This window comes from Dendrobates tinctorius, unplaced genomic scaffold (assembly GCF_039654945.1).
Source record: "Dendrobates tinctorius isolate UK_male_01 unplaced genomic scaffold, ASM3965494v1 ptg000047l, whole genome shotgun sequence".
NCBI classification, from domain to species: domain Eukaryota; kingdom Metazoa; phylum Chordata; class Amphibia; order Anura; family Dendrobatidae; genus Dendrobates; species Dendrobates tinctorius.
Genome location: NW_027361715.1, coordinates 10384438 through 10398664, shown reverse-complemented (window position 1 = coordinate 10398664; position 14227 = coordinate 10384438). Strand labels below are relative to the sequence as shown.

Sequence of the window (14227 nt, the reverse complement as noted above, 5' to 3'; positions counted from 1 at the left end):
CGGGGCACAGTATATTGATTTTATATTCGGGGCACAGTATAGTGATTTTATATTCGGGGCACAGTATAGTGATTTTATATTCTGGTCACAGTATAGTGATTTTATATTCGGGGCACAGTATACTGATTTTATATTAGGGGCACAGTATATTAATTTTATGTTCGGGGGCACAGTATAATGATTTCATATTCGGGGGCACAGTATAATGATTTCATATTCGGGGGCACAGTATAATGATTTTATATTCGGGGCACAGTATAGTGATTTTATATTCGGGGCACAGTATGGTGATCTTATATTCGGGGCACAGTATAACGATTTTATATTCGGGGCACAGTATACTGATTTTAAATTAGGGGCACAGTATATTGATTTTATATTCGGGGCACAGTATACTGATTTTATATTCGGGGAACAGTATAATGATTTTATATTCGGGGAACAGTATATTGATTTTATATTCGGGGAACAGTATATTGATTTTATATTCGGGGCACAGTATATTGATTTTATATTCGGGGAACAGTATATTGATTTTATATTCGGGGAACAGTATATTGATTTTATATTCGGGGCACAGTATATTGATTTTAGATTCGGGGAACAGCATATTGATTTTATATTCGGGGAACAGTATAATGATTTTATATTCGGGGCACAGTATATTGATTTTATATTCGTGGAACAGTATAGTGATTTTATATTCGGGGCACAGTATAATTTTATATTCGGGGCACAGTATACTGATTTTAAATTAGGGGCACAGTATACTGATTTTATATTCGGGGAACAGTATAATGATTTTATATTCGGGGAACAGTATAGTGATTTTATATTCGGGGAACAGTATAATGATTTTATATTCGGGGAACAGTATATTGATTTTATATTCGGGGAACAGTATAGTGATTTTATATTCGGGGGCACAGTATACTGATTTTATATTCGGGGGCACAGTATATTGATTTTATATTCGGGGCACAGTATAGTGATTTTATATTCGGGGGCACAGTATATTGATTTTATATTAGGGGCACAGTATACTGATTTTATATTCGGGGCACAGTATATTGATTTTATATTCGGGGCACAGTATATTGATTTTATATTAGGGGCACAGTATACTAATTTTATATTAGGGGCACAGTATAGTGATTTTATATTCGGGGCACAGTATGGTGATTTTATATTCGGGGCACAGTATGGTGATTTTATATTCGGGGCACAGTATAGTGATTTTATATTCGGGGAACAGTATAATGATTTTATATTCGGGGAACAGTATAATGATTTTATATTCGGGGAACAGTATAATGATTTTATATTCGGGGAACAGTATATTGATTTTATATTCGAGAGGCACAGTATACTGATTTTATATTTGGGGCATAGTATATTGATTTTATATTCGGGGCACAGTATAGTGACTTTATATTCGGGGCATAGTATATTGATTTTATATTCGGGGCACAGTATGGTGATTTTATATTCGGGGCACAGTATAGTGATTTTATATTCGGGGCACAGTATACTGATTTTATATTAGGGGCACAGTATACTGATTTTATATTCGGGGAACAGTATAATGATTTTATATTCGGGGCACAGTATAGTGATTTTATATTCTGGGCACAGTATATTGATTTTATATTCGGGGCACAGTATAGTGATTTTACATTAGGGGCACAGTATAGTGATTTTATATTCGGGGCACAGTATAGTGATTTTATATTCGGGGCACAGTATATTGATTTTATATTAGGGGCACAGTATAGTGATTTTATATTCGGGGCACAGTATACTGATTTTATATTAGGGGCACAGTATAGTGATTTTATATTCTGGGCACAGTATATTGATTTTATATTAGGGGCACAGTATAGTGATTTTATATTCGGGGCACAGTATACTGATTTTATATTAGGGGCACAGTATAGTGATTTTATATTCTGGGCACAGTATACTGATTTTATATTAGGGGCACAGTATAGTGATTTTATATTCGGGGGCACAGTATAGTGATTTTATATTCGGGGGCACAGTATAATGATTTTATATTCGGAGCACAGTATACTGATTTTATATTAGGGGCACAGTATAGTGATTTTATATTCGGGGCACAGTATAATGATTTTATATTAGGGGCACAGTATAGTGATTTTATATTCGGGGCACAATATATTGATTTTATATTAGGGGCACAGTATGGTGATTTTATATTCGGGGCACAGTATAGTGATTTTATATTCGGGGCACAGTATAGTGATTTTATATTCGGGGCACAGTATAATGATTTTATATTAGGGGCACAGTATACTGATTTTATATTCGGGGAACAGTATAGTGACTTTATATTCGGGGCACAGTATAATGATTTTATATTCGGGGCACAGTATAGTGATTTTATATTCGGGTCACAGTATGGTGATCTTATATTCGGGGCACAGTATACTGATTTTATATTCGGGGAACAGTATAATGATTTTATATTCGGGGCACAGTATAGTGATTTTATATTCTGGGCACAGTATATTGATTTTATATTCGGGGCACAGTATAGTGATTTTACATTAGGGGCACAGTATAGTGATTTTATATTCGGGGCACAGTATAGTGATTTTATATTCGGGGCACAGTATATTGATTTTATATTAGGGGCACAGTATAGTGATTTTATATTCGGGGCACAGTATACTGATTTTATATTAGGGGCACAGTATAGTGATTTTATATTCTGGGCACAGTATACTGATTTTATATTAGGGGCACAGTATAGTGATTTTATATTCGGGGGCACAGTATAGTGATTTTATATTCGGGGGCACAGTATAATGATTTTATATTCGGAGCACAGTATACTGATTTTATATTAGGGGCACAGTATAGTGATTTTATATTCGGGGCACAGTATAATGATTTTATATTAGGGGCACAGTATAGTGATTTTATATTCGGGGCACAGTATATTGATTTTATATTAGGGGCACAGTATGGTGATTTTATATTCGGGGCACAGTATAGTGATTTTATATTCGGGGCACAGTATAGTGATTTTATATTCGGGGCACAGTATAATGATTTTATATTAGGGGCACAGTATACTGATTTTATATTCGGGGAACAGTATAGTGACTTTATATTCGGGGCACAGTATAATGATTTTATATTCGGGGCACAGTATAGTGATTTTATATTCGGGGCACAGTATGGTGATCTTATATTCGGGGCACAGTATACTGATTTTATATTCGGGGCACAGTATAGTGATTTTATATTCTGGGCACAGTATATTGCTTTTATATTCGGGGCACAGTATAGTGATTTTACATTAGGGGCACAGTATAGTGATTTTATATTCGGGGCACAGTATAGTGATTTTATATTCGGGGCACAGTATATTGATTTTATATTAGGGGCACAGTATAGTGATTTTATATTCGGGGGCACAGTATAATGATTTTATATTCGGGGCACAGTATATTGATTTTATATTCGGGGGGCACAGTATACTGATTTTATATTCGGGGGGCACAGTATACTGATTTTATATTAGGGGCACAGTGTAGTGATTTTATATTCGGGGGCACAGTATATTGATTTTATATTCGGGGCACAGTATAGTGATTTTATATTAGGGGCACAGTATAATGATTTTATATTAGGGGCACAGTATATTGATTTTATATTAGGGGCACAGTATATTGATTTTATATTCGGGGGGCCCAGTATACTGATTTTATATTCGGGGGGCACAGTATACTGATTTTATATTCGGGAGGCACAGTATACTGATTTTATATTAGGGGCACAGTGTAGTGATTTTATATTCGGGGGCACAGTATAGTGATTTTATATTCGGGGGCACAGTATATTGATTTTATATTAGGGGCACAGTATAGTGATTTTATATTCGGGGGCACAGTATAGTGATTTTATATTCCGGGCACAGTATATTGATTTTATATCCGCGGACTCTGTAAATCCTGCAGCAGTGATCCACCCGCCTGACCACGTCATTCATTCTCTGCACCGTCATACATGTAAACAATAAGAAAACAATTACTGGATAATCTCACCCAATCTTCTTCTTCTCTTTCAGTTTGGAGGTGAGCCCGGCTTTGGTTTTCTTGCTCTCTTTTTCCTTAGGTTTGGACTTTGCTTTTCTTCCCCGTTTCTCCTCTTTACCCTCTAAAGAGGAAACACTGGGAAAGTTCTCAGGGCTCATGACCCGAGGAATGTTCCTCTCACCCCTCTCCTTGGCTTTCGCGATGGCTTCCGAGATAATCCGATTAGCCTTCTCCTGCTTGCTCTCGGAATCAGCCTTTTTTTTGGGGCGCTTCTCAGATGTTGACCTCACCTTAGAATTCGACAGCTTGTGGTAGGACCGAGAACCATCAAGCTTTTTGGAGGAGGGCGGCTGAAAAAGAAGGGGAATGACTATCAATATACGACACTACTAAAGCAGAATTAACCTAGAAGAGTTACAGAGCGGCTAAAATAATCGGAGATCTGGTTGACATCTATAAGAGTAGATCATACGTGGAAGATTTGATGAAACAATTTCAACAACTGTAGAATTTTTCAGAAAAAGCTTTGCCGTAATCACTGCTTCAGAAACAACCTCATTGACATTGAGAAGCTCTGGAGATGGACAGAAGCGCACAAAATTGGGCAATACTGTCTGGTATGGGATAAGTACAAGCGATGGTAGAGCCCACCTGAAGGTATTGTTGGCTAGGAGAACGCCTATAAAAGCGTGGAAAGACGCCACTGCCGCCCCGTGGCGGGAGGAAATGGTTCTTCCAGAGGCATAATGGCAAAAATGGAAAATGTCACGTTTAGGTGGCTGTGTTAAGAAAATGAAGAGCCTTGGGATTAACAAGTTTCTGAGCTGGACCAGAGCCTTTCTCAAGGTATATAAACCAAGTATGCAAATTTTATTAAGCACAATATGCTACACAAAATATTCAAACATTACAAATTGTTCACAGATGATAAAACAGGGATACTGCTATCCAAACGGGGAGCCATACTGCACGTTTGCCCATAAATAGCATACACTGTGACTATTTGATTCAAAGCAGGCAAAGCCTGTATACAATTATAATGAAAATTAATCATACAGTATGCCACTAATTGGTACAGACAACACCCATAATTGTTAAACTCATGTATACTGGGTAAGCATATTTAAATAAAAGGAAAAAGTTCCTTAATTAAAACAGGCACAGCCTATATTTAAATACATGGAGACTCAAAAATTATATGCCACCTATCAATATGTATATACCCCACCTAACGGTGATATAGCGGTGTGCAGCCAATTAAATAAATATAACACACGCCTCCTGACGAAGAAGCGAAACGCGCGTTAGGGCGACGGGGAAGCCAGTGTCATACACTAATAAACATGTAAGTGCCCTTTTTCTGGGAGTTTTTCCCTATTATATTTATTTAATTGGCTGCACACCGCTATATCACCATTAGGTGGGGTATAATCCAAGTGTCTCGTTTTTACACCTTGAGAAAGATGCTGGTCCAGCACAGAAACGCGTTGGTATTAATAAAAACCTATATGGAATCCCAAAACTCATTGACATGTAATTCCAAAGTTGGGTCCTCACATCATAAAAGGTTGCCGGGGCATCATGCACCCTTTCTCGGCAAAAGGTTGGCAAGTATGGAAAAACATACCACCAACAGTCCCAATTTTGCCAGGATAGTCCACAAAGTTGATCACCATGGGATGAGGGTTAGCCAAACCATTCCCAAAAGTGGCTGTTTTGGGGGAGTTCCCAAGGTAGGGCTTACAATTCCCTGAATTTTGCGTTGCCAATTTTATCCAAACATGGCCAGACATGTGAGGAGGTATTGCTAATACTGACAGCCAGTATTACGTATTCTTAGATAACCCCTTGCAAAGTTATAATCCTTACTTTTTGTAATACAAAAAAGAGGTTGTTAAATTGAGAAAATACTTTCCAGCACATCGGATGGTGTCAGAATACAATTATGGCTCATTATGACATGTGCTTCATATTACCCCATACACGTCCCTACTTCTACTGGACCAATGCAACAAGACGCAAGTTATACCTTTAATACAACAGTATCTCAATGAATCCTTGCAGACCCTGAAACACAGTTAAAGGGACTGTCCAGTTAACTAAAAATTACCTTTACATGTGTTCATAAAGATCACAAAGAACTTATTAATAGCCCTGACGAAGAGGGAAGCCACCCTCGAAACGCGTTGGTTTGTGCCCTCTGTGCACCCGTCCTTGTTTACCTAGCTTGTGACGTCACTAAGCTCCGCCCCCCTATCGCGCCGCGTCCTCGCTGCTGCTTCCGGCCGGAGCACACGAGGTGCTGGCGTTCTCCCGCTCCCCCGCTACGTGCGGTGCAGCCTCATCCTCCCCGTGTGCAGGAATTTTGCGGCACTCAGCAAGCGGTAACAGTAAGTCCAGATGCAATAAGTCCTTTTTGGACTGACCGATTATTATAACATCACTATATTAAGTGGTTTTTTTCCTGTCTAGTGCCTGACAAAACCAGCAAACCTTGCTCCTGCTTTATCCAAATAGCAGGAATTATCACAAGCACTCTACAAGTGAAAGTTTCTTTACAGCTAAAGCCTCATTGCAATGCTTACATGAGAAGATACTGTCCCTGCTTACTTCTTACATACAAATATAAGTAAGTGCAGCGGCTATTCCATAGCTGTGATATTTTATCACGGTTATTAATATTAATTGTATTTAATTTTATTTGGTCAGCACTGTGATAGTGGGCTATCAGCAAGCACCACAGTAAACACCACGGTACCAACCTGGAGGAAATTAGCAATATTCAGTAAATCATAGTGAGTACAATTAATTTATTTAGGTTTAGTATAGGATATTAACACTATTGACATTTTAATCCTATTAATATATTCTTTTATCAGTATCACTGATTACTACAAGAAATCACGAATACAACATCACAGGCGAGGTATCCGCCAGACAAACGCCCTATATCACTAAGAATATTCCTCAAAATCCCTTCAATTAAAAGTAAGTATTAGTTACAAACCCCTTCTGTCTCTCCCTCCCCCCCTTCCTTTTTTCCTTGTCCATTATAGATTCCCTGGTTCTGTTTTTTATATCTGCTCAGTATAGCGCGGTAAGGTATTTAATTGCACAATTCTTTGGTTTCAAACAGGAATCGACACAGTCCTGTCTCCCTATCCGCTGCATCTGAGCTATTTTGTGGCTGGGTAGCGCCCGTGTACTTTTCACTCTATCCGTTTTATACTTATTAATATACCGTATATACTTGTGTATAAGCCAACCCGAGTATAAGCCGACCCCCTAATTTTGCCACAAAAAACTGGGAAAACTTATTGACTCGGGTATAAGCCTAGGGTGGACAATGCAGCAGCTACTGGTAAATTTCAAAAATAAAAATAGATACCAATAAAAGTAAAATTTAGGCTAGTTTCACACTAGCGTTACCAAGCGCAGCGCAGGGCCACCGCTAAGCTATATTTAAGCGTTGGGTACGCTGGTCGTGCGCTGGCATGTTTTTGCCGGCGCTTGCGCCGAGCGCACAAAAATGCAACAGAGTGCATTTTTGTGTGCTCGGCGCAGCGCCAAAAGGGCGCAAGCGCCGGCAAAATCATGCCAGCGCACAACCAGCGTACCCAACGCTAAATATACGGTACGCTGATCGCATGCAGCGTCATCAGATGAGCTGACCGGAGGGGGTGTGGCCAGGGGCGGAGCTTAGCGGCGGCCCTGCGCTTGGTAACGCTATTGTGAAACTAGCCTAATTCAGACATCAGTAGGTTAAATATTTTTGAATATCCATATTGAATCAGGAGCCCCATATAATGCTCCATACAGTTCATGATGGGCCCCATAAGATGCTCCATACAAAATACTCCCCATATAATGCTGCACAAAGGTTAATAAGGGCCCCATAAGATGCTCCACAGAATAATATGCCCCATATGCTGCTCCATAAAGGTTATGGCCCCATAAGATGCTCCATAGAATATGCCCCATATGCTGCTCCATAAAGGTTATGGCCCCATAAAATGCTCCATAGATTATGCCCCATATGCTGCCCCATAAGATGCTCCATAGATAATGCCCACATATGATGCCCCATAAAATGCTCCATAGATTATGCCCCCATATGCTGCTCCATAAGATGCTCCATAGATTATGCCCCCATATGCTGCTCCATAAGATGCTCCATAGATTATGCCCCCACATGCTGCCCCATAAGATGCTCCATAGATGTCTCCATATGATGCCCCATAAGATGCTTCATAGATTATGCCCCCATATGCTGCTCCATAGATTATGCCCCCATATGCTGCCCCCATAAGATGCTCCATAGATTATGCCCCCATATGCTGCTCCATAGATTATGCCCCATAAAATGCTCCATAGATTATGCCCCATATGCCGCTGCTGCTGCAAAAAAAAATGGCATACTCACCTCTCGTTACTGGGGGCCAGGTGTCAGGTCCTGAGCAGGCGGCGACACCGGCGCCCTATGGGGGCCAGGTGCCGGTGTCGCCGCTGGCTCAGGACCCAGCACCTGAGATATTCACCTGTCCCGGGTCCATATCTGCTCGCCGCTATCTGCCGCATCCTCTGTCAGTGACGTTCAGGCAGCAGAGGGCGCGGCGCGCACTAACGTCACCGCGCCCTCTGCTGGCTGAATGTCACTGACAGAGGACGCAGCAGACAGCGGCGAGCAGTGATGGACCTGGGACAGGTGAATACTGAATATACTTACCCCCTCCTGGCGCGGTCTCTGCAGCCCCCTTCTCCCACGGTCTCCCTTCCTTCAGAGGTCACGTGGTACTGCTCATTAACCTCATGAATATGTGCATATTCATGAGTTTAATGAGCGGTACCACGTGACCGCTAAAGGAAGGAAGGGAGACCGTGGGACAAGCAGGGGGGCTGCAGAAACGCGTCAGGGGGGTCAGTATAATCTGGCACCCCCGCACCCCTCCGACCCCCTGGCGTATATGACTCGCGTACAGTTGTGGCCAAAAGTATTGACACCCCTGCAATTCTGTCAGATAATACTCAGTTTCTTCCTGAAAATGATTGCAAACACAAATTCTTTGGTATTATTATCTTCATTTAATTTGCCTTAAATGAAAAAACACAAAAGAGAATGAAGCAAAAAGCAAAACATTGATCATTTCACACAAAACTCCAAAAATGGGCCAGACAAAAGTATTGGCACCCTTAGCCTAATACTTGGTTGCACAACCTTTAGCCAAAATAACTGCGACCAACCGCTTCCGGTAACCATCAATGAGTTTCTTACAATGCTCTGCTGGAATTTTAGACTATTTTTCTTTGGCAAACTGCTCCAGGTCCCTGATATTTGAAGGGTGCCTTCTTCAAACTGCCATTTTTAGATCTCTCCACAGGTGTTCTATGGGATTCAGGTCTGGACTCATTGCTGGCCACCTTAGAAGTCTCCAGTGCTTTCTCTCAAACCATTTTCTAGTGCTTTTTGAAGTGTGTTTTGGGTCATTGTCCTGCTGGAAGACCCATGACCTCTGAGGGAGACCTAGCTTTCTCACACTGGACCCTACATTATGCTGCAAAATTTGTTGGTAGTCTTCAGACTTCATAATGCCATGCACACGGTCAAGCAGTCCAGTGCCAGAGGCAGCAAAGCAACCCCAAAACATCAGGGAACCTCCGCCATGTTTGACTGTAGGGAACGTGTTCTTTTCTTTGAATGCCTCTTTTTATCTCCTGTAAACTCTATGTTGATGCCTTTGCCCAAAAAGCTCTTCTTTTGTCTCATCTGACCAGAGAACATTCTTCCAAAATGTTTTTGGCTTTTTCAGGTAAGTTTTGGCAAACTCCAGCCTGGCTTTTTTATGTCTCGGGGTAAGAAGTGGGGTCTTCCTGGGTCTCCTACCATACAGTCCCTTTTCATTCAGACGCCTACGGATAGTACGGGTTGACACTGTTGTACCCTCGGACTGCAGGGCAGCTTGAACTTGTTTGGATGTTAGTCGAGGTTCTTTATCCAACATCCGCACAATCTTGTGTTGAAATCTCGTGTCAATTTTTCTTTTCTGTCCACATCTAGGGAGGTTAGCCACAGTGCCATGGGCTTTAAACTTCTTGATGACACTGCGCACGGTAGACACAGGAACATTCAGGTCTTTGGAGATGGACTTGTAGCCTTGAGATTGCTCATGCTTCCTCACAATTTGGTTTCTCAAGTCCTCAGACAGTTCTTTGGTCTTCTTTCTTTTCTCCATGCTCAATGTGGTACACACAAGGACACAGGACAGAGGTTGAGTCAACTTTAATCCATGTCAACTGGCTGCAAGTGTGATTTAGTTATTGCCAACACCTGTTAGGTGCCACAGGTAAGTTACAGGTGCTGTTAATTACACAAATTAGAGAAGCATCACATGATTTTTCGAACAGTGCCAATACTTTTGTCCACCCTCTTTTTTATGTTTGGTGTGGAATTATATCCAATTTGGCTTTAGGACAATTCTTTTTGTGTTTTTTCATTTAAGACAAATAAAATGAAGATAATAATATCAAAGAATTTGTGTTTGCAATCATTTTCAGGAAGAAACTGAGTATTATCTGACAGAATTGCAGGGGTGTCAATACTTTTGGCCACAACTGTATGCTTACAGTAAGACATACAATGGATATAACTGGAACAGGGAGGTCAGTAAAGATTACAAATTGTTATTAAAAATGTAAGACATCTGGGTAGACTGTCTAAGTAGAATATTTTTTCCTATGCTCACAATTTATTATCGCTTTGCAGGGCAATATTAAAGCATTGTCTGCATTATCCATTCACTCGCTACCTCGTACAGAGGGGGATGGAGACTATTAAAACCATTAATCCACAATTTCACATCGGAGCCTCATTGTGTAAACTTAAGTAAATCTACTGCTCTCCACCGCTCTGTTATCTCTTATGAAGGAAGGGGGGGACTATATTAAAACCAATCATTTACGGTAGTATTTTATTGCAAAGTTGCATTGCACAGATACATGCGCACATCCATTCAAAGCCTCGGAGACACATTAATATTGGACCGGCATTTGCCAGCGCTTGGCAAGTTTATTACAGCAGCATGTGCCAAAGTGGAAATAGGGTAATGTAAATGTCATCTGCGGTCCGAGGACGGCTACATAGCTAGAGTCACACTAATGCTCTGCTGGAAAGTGGCAAAAAAAATAGTCACAAGCCCATTGTGTTAGAATGTTCACTAATAGCCCTCAGTAGCCGATCCCCATAAAATCCATCCAGACTACTGCTACCCACTTCCTTCTGAGGATGAGCAGCAGTCACATGTAAATCACGTCGCTACAATGGCACACTTGGGACTGCAGCCAGAAGGCAGTGCCTGTTGGACTGGTTCTGTCCAATTTGCAGTACACTAATCAATAATTTTCCGCAGCACCACTTGGTCCCACTAGTCTGTCAGGCCTTCAGTGCATCTCAACGCACTGAAGTGGTAGGAAACGCCCACTTGGCCAATTACCAAGGAGGAGCTGAGCGAGAATTTCCTGTCTTTTGGGGTGTTGAAGCAGGACTTAAAAGCATTAGAACAGAAGCTTCAGGGGGATCGTTGAGTTTATCACTTCTTTTACCAATATGCTCTCCATCCTGGTATATGCACTCCCCTGCCGGTGTCGCTGTTGTTCAATACATAGAGAAAAAGACAAAACAAAAAAACAATAAAACACACCTAATCACCTTTTCTCCACTCCTCCGACGCGCGTCATTGTCTTCTGAAGCCATCAGCTAACTGCAACGTCCAAGTGACGGGGGCGCATGACGTCACTGCCATGCGTCCAGTCACGTGCACGCTGACATCAGCTTCTGGCCTCTGATTGGCCAGTAGCGTATATTGCGGAGCACGGATCCAGCAAGTTTGTGCGCTGCAACACACTTCAACTGGATGTGCACACGAGGACGCACATGCAGTAGAAGTAGGGGCTGGTGTAGGCGGACCCTTCACGGGCCTGGTCAACTGGGGCGGAACTGCGCTAGTGCTGAGGTGATAGTGCATGTGGCTCTGCGTGCCATAGATTCGCCACCACTGGTCTATATGATCACAAGGAGTAAAGTAAACTAATATGTAAAGTGCTAGTGCATGAATGGTGTAGGAATAAAAAAAATATAACAGCATGAAATTAATCCAGCCAAGTACAAGAATCATCCTGAACAGCCACCACTCACAGTTACAAAAATAATCCTTATGATCACAGAACTCGGAGTAAATTAGTAAATACAATTCATACAAGAGTCTAAATCAGTGGAGAAATCCCTCTTACCCATGTTCCCCTATGTGGACCGACCGTGCCTGCAGTCCCGACGCGCGTTTCGCATTCGCTTCAATGGGGTTGGCTGTACGACAAATGCCTGAACCTCTCCAAGACGAGTAATGAAAAATAATGGTGGACAAAATTCTGCAAAAGAGCCAGAATTAGCACTCTGTAACTTCATAGTTTCCGCAAATTGGCTCTAATGTGGTAATAGCTTCTATCAGTCAGCTAAAAAACAAGAAAGGTTCATAACCAGAACACTACTACAAAAATAGACCTTCAATTTGTAGAACGATTAACTAGGTGCACACTGAGGACTTACAAAAGAACAAACATATTAATTTCTATATAAAAAAGACTTGCTGTTCATATGATCAGGATTTTAAAGGGAAACTGCATTATGTTTTTGCCACCTAATCTGAGAGCAGCATGATGTAGAGGCAGAAACCCTGATTTCAGTGATGTGTCACTTACTGGGCTGCTTACTGTTGTTTTGAAAAAAAAATCACTATTTTATCAGCAGAAAATTATCACTTAAGGACTAGTAAACCTGCTGCCATGTAGTCATCCATATTCATGAGCTCTGCATAACTCCACCCCTATGCAGTGTGTATACAGAAAGTAGCCAATCAGTGGTGTGGGCGGGGTTATACATAGCTCAGCATTCAGAGAACTGCTAGATTTGCAGCAAAAAAAATGTGATTGTTTCACAACTAGTGCACCCAGAAAGATGGGTCAAGCTCCCATCACCCTTGGAAAATAGCTGAGTTTGCTGGGTAAGCCATAGTCCTCGAGACACTTTCCTGCAGGAGAAAGTGAAGTATGAAATGGCGACCATTTATGTGAATGGCCGTCCATTAAATGAAAAGATGGATGGGTCCTCTGGAATAGGAGCTGTCCTGTGTGCAATCAGAAGAATTGCAAAAAAATTGCCGTTATTCCTTGCCATGAAAATTAAAGGGGTCCAAATCGATAAGCCTGCAGTCACTCAGTGTGACTGCAAACTTATGACTCCCCCCAGAGCACACACTGTATGCTGTGAGGATTCGCTAGTTTCTGAGTCGGGACCAGAGGGTATGTATGCGTTATACATACTCCCGGCAAGAGCCTGTTCTAGTTGGCCACGTCCCTGGTCGGGACGTGGCCACGTGCTATACAAGTCAGACTCTGGCTGGGAGCATGTTTAACTCATACATATCCTCCGGTCTCAGCTCAGTCATCACTGCATTGTATCCAAAGACCTCTACAGGTAAGGATATTGCTTCCAGTAACATTGCCTTTAAATCAACTATTTTCATGATCATCTAAGTGAGGTTCAACTGCTTTAAAAAAGGCTTCAGGGTGCCCAAGAAGGTTTATCAAGTGCCAGGACTGTCTCCTAAAGAGGATTCAGCTATGAGATCAGTTCAACACCAGTACAGAGCTTGCTCAGAAATGGCTGCAGTCAGGTGTGAGAGTAAATGCACACACTGATGCAAAGGCTTTTACAGGCTGACGTGGTGTCAAGAAGGGTAGGAAAAAAGCTTCTCTCCAAGAAAAACAACAAGGCCAATCTAAAATTCTGCAGGAAGCACAGACAGCAGAGGAATGTGGTAAAGTTATATTCTCTGATGAAGCCTCTTCAGACTGTTTATAAAATGATTGTCTGGAGAAGAATAGATGAACTCTACAATGAGTCCTGTGTCATGGCAACATTAAAGCATCCTGAGACCAATCATGTGTGGGGGCTTCTCATCCATGGAGGGGGCTCACTCACAATTTTGCTTAAGAAAGCTGCCATGAATAAAGAATGGGATCTAACCATCCTCCGAGAGCAACGACACAGGAGCAATATGACAATGAACACTGCTTTTTCCAGCATGATGGTGACAATGTCACAAACCAAA

The 14227-nt window shown here is 41.5% G+C and overlaps 1 protein-coding gene across 5 annotated transcripts in view; it reads right to left on the bottom strand.

Annotated features, from left to right (window-relative positions):
- Positions 1-14227, bottom strand: part of CHD9 (chromodomain helicase DNA binding protein 9) — a 233239-nt gene that overhangs the window by 128682 nt on the left and 90330 nt on the right. For all 5 annotated transcript variants that reach the window (XM_073576191.1, XM_073576192.1, XM_073576195.1 and 2 more), the window contains one exon: positions 4077-4417. In XM_073576191.1, the coding sequence (XP_073432292.1) occupies positions 4077-4417 (341 nt within the window). The remainder of the gene's footprint in view (positions 1-4076; positions 4418-14227) is intronic.